Raw genomic sequence first — 18,432 nt, 5'->3', positions numbered from 1 at the left:
TTTTCCTAAACTGACTATTGCATCAGTCAAAGCCTACGTAAATCAAGAGTAGAGAGATTAAAAAAATGTCATTAGTGCAGCTGTTTATTATTTTTCCCTTGAGGTGACATCAGATACCAACCCTTGCAGCTCAAAACTGAACCAAGGTATATGTTGCAGCAGATTGCCCATCTGGCGTGACTTCAGAGTATTAAAATGTTCTGCAGGCTATCAGCGCAAGGACCAGTCAAAATCTTTGCAATCGCCCAGACATCTTATTTCACACTACAGAGAGTTGTGTGATCTCCAATTAAGATGTTCAGAATCACCATTATTAGCTTGTGATGAATGTTGATCATATCACCCAACCACAACAGTTTTGCATTACAGCTGTAACTGTCCAGCTAATATGCAGTTACTGAAACAAGGTTTTGTCTGTGATCCAAAATATTACAGAAAATCAAGAACTGCCATTTACAGAGCATGAAATCAAACGACTTTCTAGACTCTGTTGAACACTGTCACTGTAGATTAATGTGATACAACTCCTAAGTGATTGCAAAGCCATGATTTACATAAGACTGTATCTGAATGAACATAGCTTGTATAATCTCCCACTTTAAAATAAATGGTTATACAATGACAACTTTGATTCTAGTTACACCAATCATTTTTCTCTATTTCCGCCTAAAACATAAATGGATAATTATATCCATCCCCACCTCCTCTCAGAAGCCATACTAATAGACATGGGGATAAAACATTCTATTATGAGACTGTGGACATGTATAGTTCAAAGCTAGGAAATATGACAAGTCTGAAAACTATTGAACAATGTCAATAATGAAGTATGGATTATTTACTAAATATGGTGAACATTTAGAGATTATAACAGGTACTTAGTTCCTTGTAATCCTATTCAAAGAGTGGAAAGTATGGAAAGCAAGCATTGTTTATTCTGATATATCTGTTCTGGTGAATTTTCTCATTTAGACACAGGCAGAAACTAACAGAGAAAGTATAGAAATCAAATAGAATTTAGGTGTTCTAGTCTTCTCATGTAACACAAGTATCAAGCTCTGTGTATTAATCAAGACATTTATTACTGTAAAATGGAAGAGCTGTTTTGAATGGAAAAACAAAAGCAATGCCCCAAGAGCTTGCTGTCTCTTTGTGGAAGACAGATGGGAGATGCAGACTAAATCAGGAGCAACACATAACAATGAAAGAGGCTGTATTTAATTCTTCACTTCTGTGAGCCGATTGGCAAAAGAGAATTCTAAATAAAGATTTTAAAAATAATAATTAAGTTGTTTGCAGATGCTTACATATGACTTCTTCATAGACTGAATGCCATCTGGGGAGAAGGCACAAAGGTACATGTTTAGAAAGCTAACAAATTCATGATGGGACTGCTGTCATGTACCGATTAGAGAGTTAATTTTTTCATATTGCAAAAGTTTCCAAGGTTGAATGCAAAGCTCTGCAAGTGAGAAAAAACCCCCAATATATTGTAGCAGAAAAGAGGAGGGGAAAAAAAGAAAAAAAAGAAAAAAAAGAAAAAAAAGAAAAAAAAGAAAAAAAAAGAAAAAAAAAAAGAGAAAAAAAAAGGCAAAACAGAAAGATGGAAGAGATTTCACCAAGAAAATGTTTTAGAACACTTAGGTTAGTAGCAGCATTAATTCTTTTAATCACTATCCAAGTAATTATTTACAACAGGAAAGTATATTTGCAACTAAACACTTCCCACAGTTTTTGAAGTAGTTTAATATCCATAATAATAACAGCCTGCAGAAAAAGGAATAAGGGAACTAGTCATTAAACCTTTCAGGGGGAAAAAAATCTGTCTTCAGTTTTCAGACTATCAAAAACTATTTTCAAAGACATGTGGAATAATCACCTTGGAAGTGTGATTATTCAAGATTTTATTCTCTGAGGATCACAAAAGAATTTTATTGTTAATTCCAAGGAGTCATTAACATTGCTATTTAAATATATCTGTGATTCTGAATTAATATGAATATGTATAATAAAATCTATTGAAAAGGGAGGGAATTTATTGACTGAAAATTGCTGAAATCCCCAGAACAGTTTGAGAGAATGAGATTTACCTCACCTGCCTTCAGCATTTAAATATACTCTTCTGGTTTAAACCAGGTATCAAAGTATCTTCTATAGTCAGTGAAGACATAGAAGGATCTCCAGAGGTTCTTCTTTCTATTTGTTTTAAATTCATATTTTAAGAGTGGATGAACTGCTTTTTGTAGATGTTAGTTTTTCTTCACTAGATAAAAGTGAGAACTTCAGTTAAGTGCTAACTCCTTAATCATAGAAAGAGTCTAACTTACTTCTTTACTGATTAGATTGTCCTTAGCTAGAGAATGTGGATCTCCCCTACATATAAATGCTACAAAACTCCCACATATTTTGTTTTACAGAACCATAGTACTTTGAAATACTTTCTCGTTTCAATTATATTGTCACTCGTTCCCAGTATCATTTCTGATTTGTGACATGAAGGGCCACAGGAAAGTCACATCCCCTGAGCAGAACTTGGAGTGATCATTACAGGGACAAGGAGTTTCAGAATGAGTAACACCGTTGTTGGCCGGGTGGACGGTGGATGAGTCAGGCTCATGATATGCCAAAGCAATGCAGTTTATTTGGGATTGGTACATTCCAGTGCTCAGTTCTCAGCAACATTCCATACATAAGCCTGCCTGCTGCTTTTGCTGATGAGCTCTACCCTGCTCTTGCTCCTGTGAGTGCTCTTCTTCCAAAAATACTTTTTCTTGCTCGTCTATTCTTATTTCCTGCAAAAATGAAAAAGAGTGGACCACTGTACTACTTTTAATCAGGTATATTTTGAACCACCTTTGGGGCAACATTCTTCCTTTTTCCATGTAGTAGTCAAATAAAGAAAGCTGCTTGAAAGTATGCATAATCCACCTAAATGCTGTATCTGGATTATCACATTTTGGCTGCCTTTATTAATCTCCTAGCATTCTGCAAGCTTGTGCAGGTAGATCTTCATAGTCCCTCTCTTTCAATGGGACAAAAAGAGGCCTTTGTTGGTGCTTTTCTAAATGGAAAACCTGCATCTATCCACAATGTCCAGATTTGAAGCTCACGAAACATACGGTAAATAACAATTTTATGAACACTTAGTGGGGTATAGTGATCGCCTTCTTCATGACTTTCTGCTTGATTTTATATCTTGTGAAAGGCTTTCCTTATTTCTTTGAGGGGACTTCCTCTTCATTGGTACCAGCATGATTGTTCAATACAAAGGGAAATGAACCCATGAATGAAAACAAACAGAGTTTAGTAGATGGATGGGGATAAGGAATTACATTACTTTTCAGATACTAAGGCACACTTACAATGATGGAATATTTTTCTCTCAGATTAAGGGTGGCTGTTGAAGTAACAAACAAAGCTCTTGAGCCTCATGAGGTTATTTATGGGATGCACACACAATATGGATCCCTGTATCACACCCCAGAAAAGAAGACAGACTTTCACTCTGCTAGATATGAACCTTGTTTGATCCCACTCTGTGTGTGACTCCCAAGCTTCTCGTGTTTCATCACTGTGGATACACCCAATCATCACCAGACCCTTGTTACAGTCACTGGAACTGTTCCTGACCCTCACTTTTGGCCTGACTTCCTTAGACTTGCCTCATTATCACAAAGTTGCCTGACAGTATGGACTATTGGCTAAACCTGGCTTTCACCTCTGGGCTGATCTTTCTTGCCTCGCCTGGGGTCAGTGGGATGGGCCCTGGCTAGCAAGGCCCCTGGTCCTGCCTGCCACGGTATCTCCCTCAGCAGCACATTGGTTAGGGAAAGCTGGTGCTCACCGTGCCCTGACACAGCAGAGGCTGATTCTGCTCTCTTTAAATTTTCCATTTATAAGGTAATAGAAAAAAATGTCAACTGGCCTCTACTCTTCTTGCAAATACACCTTGGTTTCATAAGGGTCCATCTGGTTAGGCTGTCATACAATGAACCAAAACCATCTTGAGAGCCTATTGCCTATGGCCAGCTGAGGGGCATTCCTGTAATTGTTACAATACAATTTCTTTCACTTTCCTCCCTCTCCTCAAACACATATCTGAGAGCTAATTGCATCTCTAGGGGTCCTACAGGATAAGCTCTGTATCACAATCTAACATAACCATCTCTCCATTTCTGCAGATATAATTTGTAAAAATAAGTTAAAGTGTTCATTTTCCTTAACCAACAGCTTTCATTCATTATAACATAGGTGAAGGAAGATGGAAACTTATGAAGTTTGTTCAGATTCACATGGTCATAAAACTGCCACTTAAGAAACTTCCTAGAAAAAAACCCTAAGCTTAGCTGTTCTTCACTGGAAGAGTACTTGTGATGCAAAGTACACCCTCCAATTACACTCTTCATCATCCTATGACAAGAGATGAAGCTACTATTTAACATAAGAAAGGCAGTGCCTTGCACTCTGTAGAAGTGTATGACTATGTGTGTTAAAAAGCAATTAAAAATCAGGTTGTCATTGAAACTTGCCAAAGAACAGAGCATCAAAAAATAATATGCAGTTTGGATAGCAACAGAGTGACTTCTGTTACCCACAACAAGGCTGATTGTGTTTCATATAGAATGTATTTCAGGAATTTCCCCAAATGATAATTTATTTTTTTTTAAAACAAAAGGAAACTTTTTTCCTTAATCTTCATGTACAATACTTACTGTAACTGAATATTAAGTTGCAGTAACCATGATTATATCCACTACTCTTGCAAGAGGAAAATGTAGATTGAGAAACTTAAAGATGGATTAGAATAAGAAAAATCAGTCAGAGAGAAATAAAAGCTATATAAACAAATTATAGTCAATTTTGAGACTTCTGCAGTACATAACTAACGCATAAAAAGCATTATATATGCACATACATATATGTGTTTATCTCTCTTTCCCTCCCTCTCTCTCTCTTAAAATGATGCATCTGTCAAAAGAAAATAAGGGATTTCTGAAAGCAAACTGTATCATGCCCTAGTAGAAAGTAATATAAATTATCAAAAGGAAAAAATGAAAGACAGGCTCTTGGAAGGAAATTTGGAAAGTGAATCATAAAAAATACAGAAGTATATTAAAAAAGGAAAGCTATGAGGAATTTGGAGAGTTATCAGGAAGTAATGGAAGATAATTACATCTCAGAATTCTGACAGAAGGCTTAAAATCTTTACAGTGAATGCCCTGAAAAAACTACTAAGCTGGATCACACTTCTATGGGCCCTTAAATTTTACAAAAAAAAAAAAACCAAAAAAACAAAAAAAACTTCAGCACAATTCTATCCTCTGAAAACATATTTATTTTCTTTTGGACAAAATTGAATGTTTGCAATAATTTTACTAGGAACATTTAATAGCATAATGATAGAATAGAGAAGGTTGGAACAGGTAATTTAATTCTTTAGGCGGCTCTGAGAATCCCACATGAAGTATAAAATTATGTAACATGGCCTTTATTGCGGACCATGACACTCAGACCATTTACAATTTATATCACCTGTCAGGCTTGGCCTAGTCACTTCAACTAAAGTTAGAACTGAAGATAATTCAGTCCATAATTAAATTACAAACCTGAACTTTATAATAATGTAGTATGCAATGTATCCTAAATAGTGCCACAAATCACATCTCAAGTATCCTCATAAAGATCCATTTGATGGACTGTATAATGGACTTCTTTACTGATTTTTCCCCCATCTAGGCAGTATCTTGAAGGAGGTATATTAGATTTCCTCAGCTGAATGAGAGGCTAGCCTAAAATATTTTGTGAGAAATTATTAGCAACATGTAATCCACAATAAATTGGTGAGCCAGACTGCTTTCCTACTTCTTATACCCTCATCTTTCACAGGGTGACTTTGAAAGCTTCAAGAAGGAGAATGGTGCTATTCAGACCACAACTATTTATGAAAGGCCTTAATTTCTAACTAGAAAAGAGAGAAAATTACTCCATTGCATATTAAATTTTGTCTGAAATTTCAAAAAGGTATGACTGTTATATCAATAATAGGACTGTGACATATGCTGTCCTCAGGGATGCCTTTCTTGTCTGTCCATTTTGGAGTAAAGACAGCTATACATGCAGGTTCTTCTAAAACCTGCAGGATCTTACCTTCTTGTTTTCCTCAGTAAAAACTCTCATGTATTAAGAAAAAAAGTACTGTAGTATTTTAGACACAACTCTCAGTGGAAACTTCACTGCAGCTTGAGTCATCTAATTTGATGTTTTTTAAGTGTCTGGAAATTACTGCCATACAAATATGAAGAACAGCCCTGAAGTCCTTTGTGCTTCTCTTGTGGATACATATTCCACTGACACTTAGCATTGATACCATTGTGCAAGTGTGAATTGGGGTGGAAATCTAGGATATTCTGGCTTCCGAAAGTATTTCTGCTGGCACCAGAAATGAACTGAAAGAAATATGACCATAATACTTTCCTGAAATACAGCCATAATAATTTTAGATAAGAAAGGGAAGAAAAGAACAGTTTTCTGAAGACTCTAGTTCAGATATTTTTATACAAGAAATATATGTGCCAAGAGGTCTGATGAGTTCAGCTTTACCCATGCTGTGATCGAAATGGCTCAAAGCTGCTTGTCTTTACACACAATTTGACATACTAGGCAAGACAGCATTTTCCTTAATTATTTATCCTAAGTCCCTCTCTGCTTCTGCCAAAAATATTACACAAATATTAACTAGCACACACTACTTGTCCGCCAGGGTGCCAATGAAAGATGGCAAACAATTGTTTTGAGTACTTACAACTATATGTGGCATGCTGGGCAGTCAAGACAGATGAGAGCAAGAGAAGGGCTTTAAAAGAGACACATCATAAGACAAGTGGCATCATACCTTCTTAAAGCATCACATGAGTAAACTGGTCTTGTTACAAAAAAAGAGCCCAGGGAGCATAAAAAGAAAATTACTATTTTTTAGCACTGTCTTGGTTTAAGAGAATTTAAAGAAGCAGACTTTCTAAAATTAGTTACGTCCCTTTAGTTTCAACTAACCCCTTTCCAACAATAAGGAATGAATATGAGTAAATGTAAGTGAAAAAAACATTTACTAACAAGCAAAACAGCAAAAGGCAAAAAATAAGCTATGTAGTGAATAATCACCAGGTACAAAATAGTTAATTCTCACCAACTCCAGGGGAACAAAAAAACACCCAAAATGTTTCCAAACCTCTTGTAAGACGGTGACCCCCACTGCCGACCGCATGTAGGGAGACAAAGGGAGAATGGTACCAGACCTTTTCCAAAGGCACCCATGTGACAACCCAGCTGCTTAATTCCAGGGTTTCACCGAGGTTATGTTCTGTGAGAAGAAAGCTAGAAGAAAGGGAGAAAAACAAAAAGGCGGGAGAAATACAGAAAAACAGTCATAGCTCCCAGCTCCTGGGTTGCAACGGTGTAAAACCCCAAGACGACAGCAGGGCTAAAAAACAACGGGCTTGCCCTGTGGTCAGGCTTCTTAAAGCCTTGGCCCATCCAGGGCCCTTCTCCCAGGTGGGCCTTACGGTCTCTCGGCCACTCAGAGCAGGGGTCAGGCAAGCCTTGGGGATCCCGACTGTAATAAATATGATAGACCAAATTCAGTAAATCAAAATTTAGAATTTTATTTTGAGACAAAATAACAGTCTCCGATAGCCACAATTAAAAGGGACAGTGTCGAACCCTGGGGTTTCGGCGCCGGGTGAACACGGTAACACACTCTGTCAGTCTGTCACCCCCTCAGTTCACATTTTGGTCTGGGGCTGCCGATTTTTTTATACACTGGTTCGCTGAGAGAAAATCGGGACACTAAGACTCCCTCTTCCGCGGTAGCTTCATTAGATATTCATGTTCGGGTTCTGGTGGGGTTGAATGGATTTGCGCTGGAGAACAATGTCGTGATTGCTGTGTCCGGGGACGGTGTAGAGATGTTAATGTCAGGCGGGGATGGATAAGATATTGATCGGATGTAATCATTCAGTCCTCCGGGTTCTCTATCTCCCTTTTCCGTCCTTTTGTGTTCTCCTCTAACGATTCCCGGCAGAAGTTTTCTTGTGTCCTGTGGTGGTGTGCGGTTTGTTTTATTTGTTTTATGTAAATTTATACAGATTTCTGTATTGGTTCGTTCCATGTACCCCCCTATTTCTTTATTGGTTCAGACCTGTTTACCAGAAAGTGCTCCCAGTTCGTTAAATGTCAATCATCCCTTCCCCCTATACCCAAGTTGTCAATCCCCTCTCTCTCCCCTTGGGCGCCCTGTCTATCACTCCAGGACCCTTCCCTGGCTTCTGGAAAGCTCCAGGGAGGGCGTCGAGTGATAGGCTGGGGCCCTGGAAATCCCCTCCCAGCGTTTTGTGGTTGGTCCCCTGTTCCATGGTTTACACACCCGGTTACAGCCCCAAGTTCTGTGATTCGCTGACCAGTTGTTGCCACCCCTGTTTCCACCCCTCCTTATAAGCTGCTGCACGTCTGCTCTCGGGGCTTTTCAGGGCAGCAGGTCTGAGAGTGCAGAGCTCCGTGCTCCCTCTCCCTCCAATAAAACCTCGTTGTACCCTGCTCAGGAGAGTCGCCTTTCATTCAGCTGCCGTGGTCGTCTTTTCCATCTGTTGCCTGTCGCTGGTGTGGGGGAAACAAGGCCCCACAGGGAGGAGGTGGCTTGCCTAGCCTGCCACCCCGGCCTACCTACGTTGGAGCGGTGCGCGGAACTGAGCTAGCCTGTGGCCGCGCTCACCTGCGCGAAGGACAGCACCGCGACAGCATCCCTTTTCGTGTAATTCCCGGCATAGCTTCCTTGTGTCCCTCCGTGTAATCTTCAACAGAGAATTCCCCTGTGTCCCCCCCATGCTGTTTTAGTCACAGTTAACCCGTTGTATACTTGATTAGAAATAAAACTAGCTCCTTATGGTTATCATTACATTTACAGAGAATGAATTACATATTATAACATTTAACACGAATTAACTTTAGGACATATATCACAGCGACTGACGGACCCTGAGGCCTGGGGGGTACCGGGGACAGGGCAGCCCCTGACAAGAGCGAGCTCTGACCCACCCCTAACCACACATCCCAAGCTTCCCAAGATGTCCCAAAAAAGATCACTTTTTCCAGTCTCTGACAGCCCGCCACGGGTGATCGCATGGTCTGGGAAACAAAGGGACAAGAAGGTGGCAAAAAGAACTCTCTCTGGAAGGTAGGAGCTAATGCAGGAGCTCTAGCGACCGACGAGAAGCGCCGGCGGGAGCGGGATCAGCTCGGCCGGCTCCTCCTGCTGCTCTGTGGGTTCTGCTGGCGCTGGCGCTGCGGGGCGGAGCGCTCTGCCGCCACCAACGCTGGGTGAGCCGGCCCCGAAACACAATCAGCCTTGTTGTGGGTAACAGAAGTCACTCTGTTGCTATCCAAACTGCATATTATTTTTTGATGCTCTGTTCTTTGGCAAGTTTCAATGACAACCTGATTTTTAACGCAGTTTTCCTGAGTGGCTGCTATTGCAAGCCCAGAAAAACAAACGAAACACCAAACAAGCAGAAAGCCAACTGCCCAGAACAAGCCCCTCTGAAGCAGAGCCTCCACCTTGAGCAAGCACTGCCAGGCACAAGAGCAGGTTGGCTCAGGTGCCCCGGCCTTGGAAAGAGACCGGGATACGGCACCTCCCCACTGCCCTGCAATTCCAGTTCTTGCCGTGCTGAGTCTTAAAAAGACAGTAACACGTTTGGGGCAGAGATAGATATGGAATATAATGACATCCTGTGTTACCCACGACAAGCATTTGGCCTGAACTCCGTTCTCAAAATCTACTCAAACACATTCGTAACAAACAGAAGTTATCCTGATCATGAGCTTAATAAAGGAAACATTCAATCCTCTATGAAGACTATTAAAACCAAAACTCCTTTTTGTCATATTTTAGTAGAGTTATAATTCTGTAACCTTTTACAACTAGGTTCAAATACACAACCATATATCAGAAAACGCCTAATACATTTTTCTCTCGTAAGAACTTAAGGTTAATATCGTATTAATCAGCAATTTTTCAGTTCTTTCCTTTTTCTGATAAACATGAACTTCCAGGATAGTTTTAGTTACGGATTTTCATTTTTCCCAGTCTATGCTAGAAATAGAACATAGAGATGACATATACTACTACAGTGGCAGTGATACTGACTAAATGGCAATCAAATTATGTGCAAAAAAGCCAAAATAATTGTTTTACAAGGAAAAAAAAAAAAAAAACCAAAAAACTAAAGCAATTTTTTGTCAATAAAACTTTATTATTGGAACAGAGTATGACTTGTCTCATAACTGTAACATAAATTTGTTAGTTTATTAGTATGATAAACTTACAGCTATGTTCCTTAGTAAATTTAATAGGCTGGACTAGATGAACAATTTGAAATTTTATCTTCCCATTATCCTAATAATGGAATAATATGTTTTGCGAGCCACCCATGCTGTGAAAATTAAGTAAGGTGTTATACACAGGTTAATTTAAGGATATTACATTGCAATCAATTAAAATATTAATGAGTGTTGTTGCAATATAAAAATACAACTGTTAAAGATTTTCTTAGATAAAACAAGCATCAATTGCCTCTATAAGACCCAAAGACAGGCCATATTTTTCAAAGGTAATTTTTATTGGCATTATGAGTTAAGAATCATATATCTTTTTGTAACTCCTGCATTAACTTTTTGAATAAGATTGTAGGAAAGGTATAAGATACATATTCAATGGGTACAATTTAGAAATAGCTATGCAAGTTTGAGGGATTTGGGCTAGAATTGCCTCTTTGGGGCATTTAATGGGAGAAAGAAGAAGACATTTTCCTGAAAAGACATGTGCCATTTGCCTGCCTCTGCCAAGCCACAGGAACTGAGGCTGAGAAGGTTTTACTTGTTAGTTTACTTAAACAGAGCAGTATTAAACTTGGGTGCTTGCTTTGTAAAAACAACAGCACTGCTGACAAAATCCTTCATAACTTTTATGTGACAGTTCAAAGGGAGGAACCTCATGAAAGGACAGTTAATTGACTATTTTATCTTCTTCTTACAGGAAAGAACTAGGTGTCTCCAAATTAATTGTGGACAACTGCCTAAATGCAAAGGCCAGGTTTGAAATACTTTGCACAGGAAGGTATATGAAAAACTGCCTCCCTGGAACAATGAATATTAGGAGGGGTGGTTTTTTTGGTGAGTGTTTTTGTTTGTTTGTTTTTTGTTTGGTTGGCTTTTTAAGTCATGAGTTGCAGTATATTAAGAAAAAAAAAAAATAGAGAGAGATGGAACAGAATGCTAAAAGCCTAAATGAATCCATCAATCGAAAGGACTACTTCTGCAAATATCTGTGGTTAACGTTACGCACTTACTTTGTCTCAGACTTTTATATTTGAAAAATTCTCATTCCAGAACAAAAATAATGCAAAATGGCCAAGCTATGTGCATCCCCCAGACAATATGCATGATATGACTAAGTAGAATCTGCACAATTTTAGTATTAGTGATGTATTTCTTTCTCACATTTTTCCTCAGTCATGATTAATCTTGGTAAACTGAGCTGTTGCAACAGTGTATTTGTCCTGTGAAACATCTAACGAGGACAAGAGGGGTAGTATAAAATAATAATAGATCAAAAGTTCTAACATTTACTTTTGGCTTAGTAAAAGTGTCTGATAAATTATTCCCTTCAGTGTTTCTCTGTTATTGCAACACAGTACCTTGAAAGTGATATATTGGCACAAGCCATTGTGTTCTACCACACTGCAATTAGGAGGTCCATTTAAACAGCTTTATCATACGCACACATAGCCTGATTAATTTTCTAATCAAATGTTCCAGGAAATCATTAACCATGACATTAAACAGTGTTCAGCTAATTACACTCTCCACAAAGAATTCCAATATAAATTTACAAAACATCTATAGAAAGGTGCCAAAGGATGAACAATTTAACATATACAAATAATTACGGTATCTACTCTGCGTGGCTCCACAGCTCCTCGCCCTGCAAAGGCTGAGTCCGGGGCTGAATTCTGCTACGTTTCACCAGAACTCTGTGTACTGGCAGATGTTACATTTTGTAGGTCACTGCCTGTGTAAGTCATGGTGAAGGACTGAATGACAGAAGTTTTTCTGTTTTAGGAGATACTCTAGAGATAGAAATGCTGAGTATCAGCCTTACTTTTCTTAATGATCCCTAACGCTGAGATTTGGAAATTGATTTTCCCCTACATAAGTCTCCAGTTTACATCATTATTCTAACTACTCTTAATTTAAAATAAAGATAAATGGAAGGTATTGATTGTAGTAATAAGAATTCAATTACCTTGTGAACGATATGAAATTTGCTAGCTTACAGCATAATGAAGTCTCTATTTATGTATTTCCCCATAAACCACAGAGTCTTGCAGGTCTTTCAGTGATGGAAAACAACAATTTGCATTAAACAAATGGTGACTGTAGATACACCTGTTCTTCTGGCCTTGGCAGCACAGTTAACAGCTCTTCTACAAAGACTGTGTCCATCACAAAACAGAAACTCGGATGCAGGACTGCCACTGTTTTGGATAGGGACTGTGTCTCTCCTGTGTCATTCTGCCTTCTTAACCCAATACCACCAAGTTGGTATAAAAGCAATATGGGAAGTATTAATTATATAAAACATGTATGTATGTATGTATATCTGCATATATATTGCTCCCTACAACCACCAGAAAAGAGATTGTAATGGAAGTGGGGGCCAATCTCCACTGTTACTGCAGTGACAGGACCAGAGAAAATGGCCTTAAACTGAGACAGAGGAGATTCAGATTAGATTTTTTTTTTTCCCCCCCACTGTTCAGATGGGTGGGCATTGGAATAGGTTGCTCGGGGAGGTGATGGAGTTACCATCCCTGGAGGTGTTTAAAAGGTATCTGGATCTGGTGCTGGGTGATTCAGATTTTTTGACTGCATGTTCATAAAGGTCTCTTCCAAACCCTATGATTTTATGATTCTATATAATAATGTACATTTACATATAAAAGTCAGTGCTCTAATTATATTTAAAGGTCATATAGAAATAGATTAAGCACTTTTCACCTGTCAAACAGCGACATGAGGTACGGAATCGGAGATTTTAACAAAGCCACTTGTTGCAAATCGGCATCCTAGGCCAAACAGGTGAGGGACGCGCCCCGTGTCGATATCCTGGACAGACAGGATGCAGAGAAGACAGGATTTGCACGATAAGGAAATAAACTCTCCTTCTCTCTGTGTGTGTGTGTACCTCGGAGGCGGCGAGCCCTGCGGGATCGTCCCGTTCCCTGCGGCCGCTGTCCCCGGGCGGGAGCGGCGCTGCGCGGGGGCAGCGCGCTCCGGCGGGCCGGGGCGGGGTGAGGCGGGGCTCGGCGCGAGCCGCTGACTCAGCGCGGACGGGCGCGGCTCCCGCCAACCGGGAGGCGCCGCTCCCGCCGCGCCGGCGCGGATTGGCCGGGGCGGGCGGGCGGGGGCGGCGCCGGCAGTGGCGGGACGGTTCGGACGCCGGGACGCTGCCGCGCTCCGCCGGCCGCGGCCGTTGGGAGCCTCGGCCGTTGGCCCCGCGCGGCTCGGGCGTGGCGGGATTAGGGGCTTCTCCTCGCTAAATCCTGCGCTGCGGCGAGGCCGCGGCTTTAGCGCTGAGCCCCGCTCCTCCCCCCCGCGGCGCCCTGCCTGGCCGAGTCCAGCTAAGCCGCGCTAATCGCAGGCGCCGAGCTCGGCCGGGGCCGCCGGGCCTGGGCCCGATCGCGGGCAGCGCTCCCCCCTGCCCGTCTCCCTTCCTCGCCCGTGCGCGGCCATGGAGCCGCCGCGGCCGCGTTACTGCGCCTCGTCCTCGCCGCCGGGTCGCGGCGGGCGGGAGAACAAGGGGCTCCGCCGGAAGGGCCCGCCGGGGACCGGGAGCGCCGGAGGCGCCGAGGAGGCGGCGGACAGCAGGAAGCCCAAATTCGTAAGTACGAACCGGGCGGGAGTGCCCGAGGAATGGGGCCCTGCCGGGCCCGTGCCGAGGGGGCCCGGCCGTGCGGTGACACCCCCGTGTCCCCCCTCGCCGTTCCCTCCGGGACCAGTCACTGCCTTGGGCCCCCCAAGATCCGGGGACCGAGCGGGAATACGTGGCGCCGTCAGATTCAGCTGGGCTTCGAAGGCCGATCCCGCCTGGCCCAGGTCGCCTCTTGTTTGCCCGTGTGAAAGGATGCAGCAAGTTTCCAGATCTCTCCCGAATGCTTCATCAGAAGGTTCCATTGCCTTTACGTGCTGCGTGACAGCTTGCGTGGAAGGGGAGTGTAGAACAGACTTCCAGCTCTTAAAGAGTGTTACTTCTAATGGGACTGCGGTGTTACTTTGCTTGTTTGTTTTTTTTCTTTGTTTATTTTTAAAAATGTTAGTGATATAAACTCTACAGTGAGAAAATGGTCCTTGAATTTAAAGGACGTAGCAAAGTTCTCTGTACGCCTGCTTTTACACGCTTTTGGCTAGCACACCAAGAAATTGGAAAACTCAAGATGGCTTATAATTGTTCATGAGATAATGTGTTTGCAAGATGTGCTCTAACCAAACAGTACCCAGAGATAACCAGTTTTTCTTTGGATATCATGAAAATTTCAAGCATTAGAGCTGGGACCAACATATATTCTACAGGCCTTGTATCCACAGAATCAGTTGGGTTGGAAAGTCCTCTGGAATCACCAAGTCTAATCTATGACCAAACACCACCATGTCAACTAGACCATGGCACCATGTGCCATGTTCAGTCTTTCCTTAAACACTTGCAGGGATGGTGACTCCACTACCTCCCTGGGCAGCCCATTCCAATGTCTAATCACCCTTTCTGTGAAGAAATTCCTCATAATGTCCAACCTAAACATCCCCTGGTGTACTGTCCTCTTATCTTGTTGCTGGTTGCCTGGGAGAAGGGGCTGACCCCTGTCTGGATAGAACCTCCTTTCAATGAGTATCTGCCACATGCAGAGGAGGTGCACCCTATACTCATTTAGGTGATGCATGTTGATCTTTGTTCAGCTGACTCTGAGCCCACCTGCTCTAAAATGTATTTATTACATAACTGCAAAAGAGACACCATAACACATATTAGACTATTGATTCTAAGGTGTATTTGTGTAACATTCAGTACTTGAGTGTTTGGCACTTGTGCACAGGTTCAAAAAAGTTAGCCAATAAGCGGTATCAAGCAGGCTGGCCAGACCTGTTCTGGAAGGTCACAGCTTGCTCCTGGAATATTCCTTTTTGCTGCAATCTTTTTGTGTTGTGGCTGCAGAGGCTGCTGTTTGAACCATGTCCCTGTGCCTTTTTCTACACATTAGAATAGGCATACATGAAGCTGTGACCAAGAGCTATTTGCTTGGTTTCGTAAGTGGCCATGTATCCATTGAGGACATGTGCATTTTAGTCATGCAGGTGACGTGGCTGGACATGTGTAAGCCCCCTCACTTGATGAGGCTTTTAAAAGGGCTTATGGTTGCTCCTGCACTTTGAGTTAGATGCACAGGAAAAATAGCAACAAGATATTCTCAAGAGATCAAAACAACAAAAAAGACTTTACTAGCAACCTCAGAAAATCAAAGAACTTTGGCAAAAGGTTAAGTGCAACATTCAATCAACATAAAATACATCTCAAAGCATTAACTTAGCCCATTTGACTTGGCAAACTTTAAGCCCATTTGATTTCAAGTTACTCAAAAATTTCAAGACGAGGGAATTAGGAGAGGAAGACAGAAAAGATATAGAAAAGGACACATATAGTTACCAGCTGCTGGGTTCCAGTAGTGCTCAGGTGATAGAAAATCCAAGAGGAGATAGGGTCAAGAGTTGCCTTGCTTTGTGTTCAGCTTTAAATCCCTCTTTGCCTTCTGGGTCCCTTTCCCTAGATGGGACTTCTGTTTGTTGGGTAACTCAGGAGCTCTGGGTTAGGGGCTCCAGAGGCTGGGTGTGGAGCACTGCCTCCTCTGTGCCAGGGATTGGCAGCCACTCCGGGGCTGGGATACAGGCTGCCCAAAGTGTGTGTGTGGGGGGTGTGTGCAGATCAGGGTGTCACCTCACCAGGGCAAGGCCCAACCTGCCCCTTCCCTCAACACAGGTGTCCCAAAATGTCTTATGACACCTGATCTTCCCAGTCTCACAACATGCTTTAGTATATGATCTCTGCGGACCCTGTGTGGTCTGGCCGCTGTAAGAGGCTGGATGGTGTTGCTGTATGACTTGAGGGTTGGATTATTCCTTTTGTGAGTGGGAGACATGGATTATTGTATGGTGGCGACTGATAAGAGCTCTGGGTCAAGAGGTTTTGCTTATTACCAATACTTTAATTTCCAAGTTCTTATGCAGATTTCACAATGGTTTTAATTTTTTCCTCTGATTATGTGCTAAGATAGAAGTAGTGTGTTGCCATCATGTTCAGTTTTGCTAACCATGTGTTAAAATGACACTATAATAGTTAATAGGGAGTAGATATATAACATATAACATATAACATATAATACAATAGTTCTATATAGATATATATGTCTATATATATCTATATATTATTATACAGAGATATATAATAATAGTTAATAGATAGATATGTGATAAAAGCCACTGAGGCTTTTTTTTCTTAGATGGATCTCATCTTTTCAGTGAAAGAAGGCCTTTTCTTTGGTGTAGTTGAACTTGTTTGGCATATGTCTAGGCTTCCCAGGCTCTGCAAGGGTTATTTTGATAATGTGTCTATATGGGCATCAGCTGACTGGTTTTTTGAGGTCACAATGTTCAGGTTGCAGGTACAGAAAATAAAGGGCATTGAATTTGGGGTTCTGATTCAGTTTTATAGGGTATATAATAATCTTGTAACTAGGTGTGGGTTTTGATAATTTTTATATTTTGGCCTCTTCCTGATCCCCTGCCCAGTTTCTCTTTAAGCAGGAATGGATAAGAATGTCCTTAATTCATGAGAATGCTTTGTCAAACTGCAATTTTCAAAAGCATTTCACCCTAACAATAGTCCTATTTTTCATCTTTAAATAATGTCTTAAAGCAAAGATTTTTATCCTTGGGTGTTGATAGGGACTAAAGAATTCTGGTTTGAACATGGATTGTATTCTAGGTGTGCCATTAACTCACTAGCTGACCCTATTGCTCTCTACAACTGCCTGGAAGGAGGCTGTAGTGAGGTGGGGGTCTGTGTCCTCTCCCAAGTAACGAGTGACAGAACAAGAGGAAAGGGCCTCAAGTTGCACCAGGGGAAGTTTAGATTGGGTAAAAGCTTCTTCATTGAAAGGGTGGTGAAGCACTGGAAGAGGCTGCCCAGAGAGGTGGTTGAATCACCATCTCATAAGGTCTTTAAAAGATGTGTAGATATGGCACTTAAGGATGTGGGTTAGTGGTGGACCCAGCAGTGTTTGGTTTATGGCTGGGACTTGATGATCTTAGAGGTATTTTCCAACTTGACTTCTTTGCATCTAACTCTTTCTGTAATACATCTTTAATGTAATTTTATTAGTTAAATTAGTTTTGTGTCAGAGTGTGTAAAGCCTGGCTCTCACCCCTTTGGGCTCTCTGTAATCCAGTATTAAATTCTGCCTGTGCCTTTTCTCTTTTTGGGGTACTCAGAGAGCCATACCTTATGTTACTTCAATTATATTTCTATCTGTGTACGTCTGTCAAATTAAATTAGCTGTTAGATTTATTGACCTCAAGTAATAGAGATTATGTGAATGTAATATTTCTCAGTGTTCAAGGCTTGAAAATAAGTTCCAGGTTGGACCCTTCCAGTCAATACAACATATTGATCTGTCATAGCAGATATGCTAATCTGAAAAGTAATTTGATTCCCTGACAAACCTTGAGGTAAAATTGGATTGCTGATTGACAAAGGTGACATCATTAACACGCATGTCCTTTTTTTCCTCCCTTTTAAAGAAAATTCTTTTTTAACTGAGGAAAATACTGTTTTTAAAACCCATTGCATATGAGGGGTGGAGGGGGGAGAAAGAGGCATTGGAATCAGCCACTATAACTGTTTAGCCCTGTCAAATGAGGCCTTGAAGGACTCTCTGAATAAACTAGCTTCTCAGAAGTGAATGAGTTTTAAGTCTCAGTTGTTCCGTTTTTCTTTGCAGAATCATTTAAAATATTATTTTTCCAAGGAGCGATGGTTCATTTTGAAGCACATACCAGCATGACTTTGTTCAGCAGGTCCAAGTTTTTAGAAAAGTGGGACTTTTAAAAGGGTAAAAGAATTTCTGTGGTACTGTGGTACTTCAGCTTACTGAAAGCTCGTGCGTCCACCCTTGTGGTTTAGGTCCATGTAAAAAGAGGAAATCTACTGAAGGATAGCAGATACTGTACCTGTTCTCTATGTTTACATTGACTGAGCAAGAAACTTCTGAAATC

The 18,432-nt window shown here is 41.2% G+C and overlaps 1 protein-coding gene across 2 annotated transcripts in view; it reads left to right on the top strand.

The window, feature by feature from the left end:
• The first annotated feature begins 13,843 nt into the window (after positions 1–13,843).
• DIAPH3 (diaphanous related formin 3) overlaps positions 13,844–18,432 on the top strand; it is a 208,854-nt gene continuing 204,265 nt past the window's right edge. Inside the window, exon 1 of one of the 2 annotated variants that reach the window (XM_058419256.1) lies at positions 13,844–13,993. In XM_058419256.1, coding sequence (XP_058275239.1) covers positions 13,844–13,993 — 150 coding nt within the window. The remainder of the gene's footprint in view (positions 13,994–18,432) is intronic. The other variant, XM_058419257.1, reaches the window with a different exon arrangement.

This window comes from Hirundo rustica, chromosome 2 (assembly GCF_015227805.2).
Source record: "Hirundo rustica isolate bHirRus1 chromosome 2, bHirRus1.pri.v3, whole genome shotgun sequence".
Classification (NCBI taxonomy): domain Eukaryota; kingdom Metazoa; phylum Chordata; class Aves; order Passeriformes; family Hirundinidae; genus Hirundo; species Hirundo rustica.
The sequence above is the reverse complement of the archived record's forward strand: the minus strand, read 5'-3'. Positions and strand labels throughout refer to the sequence as shown.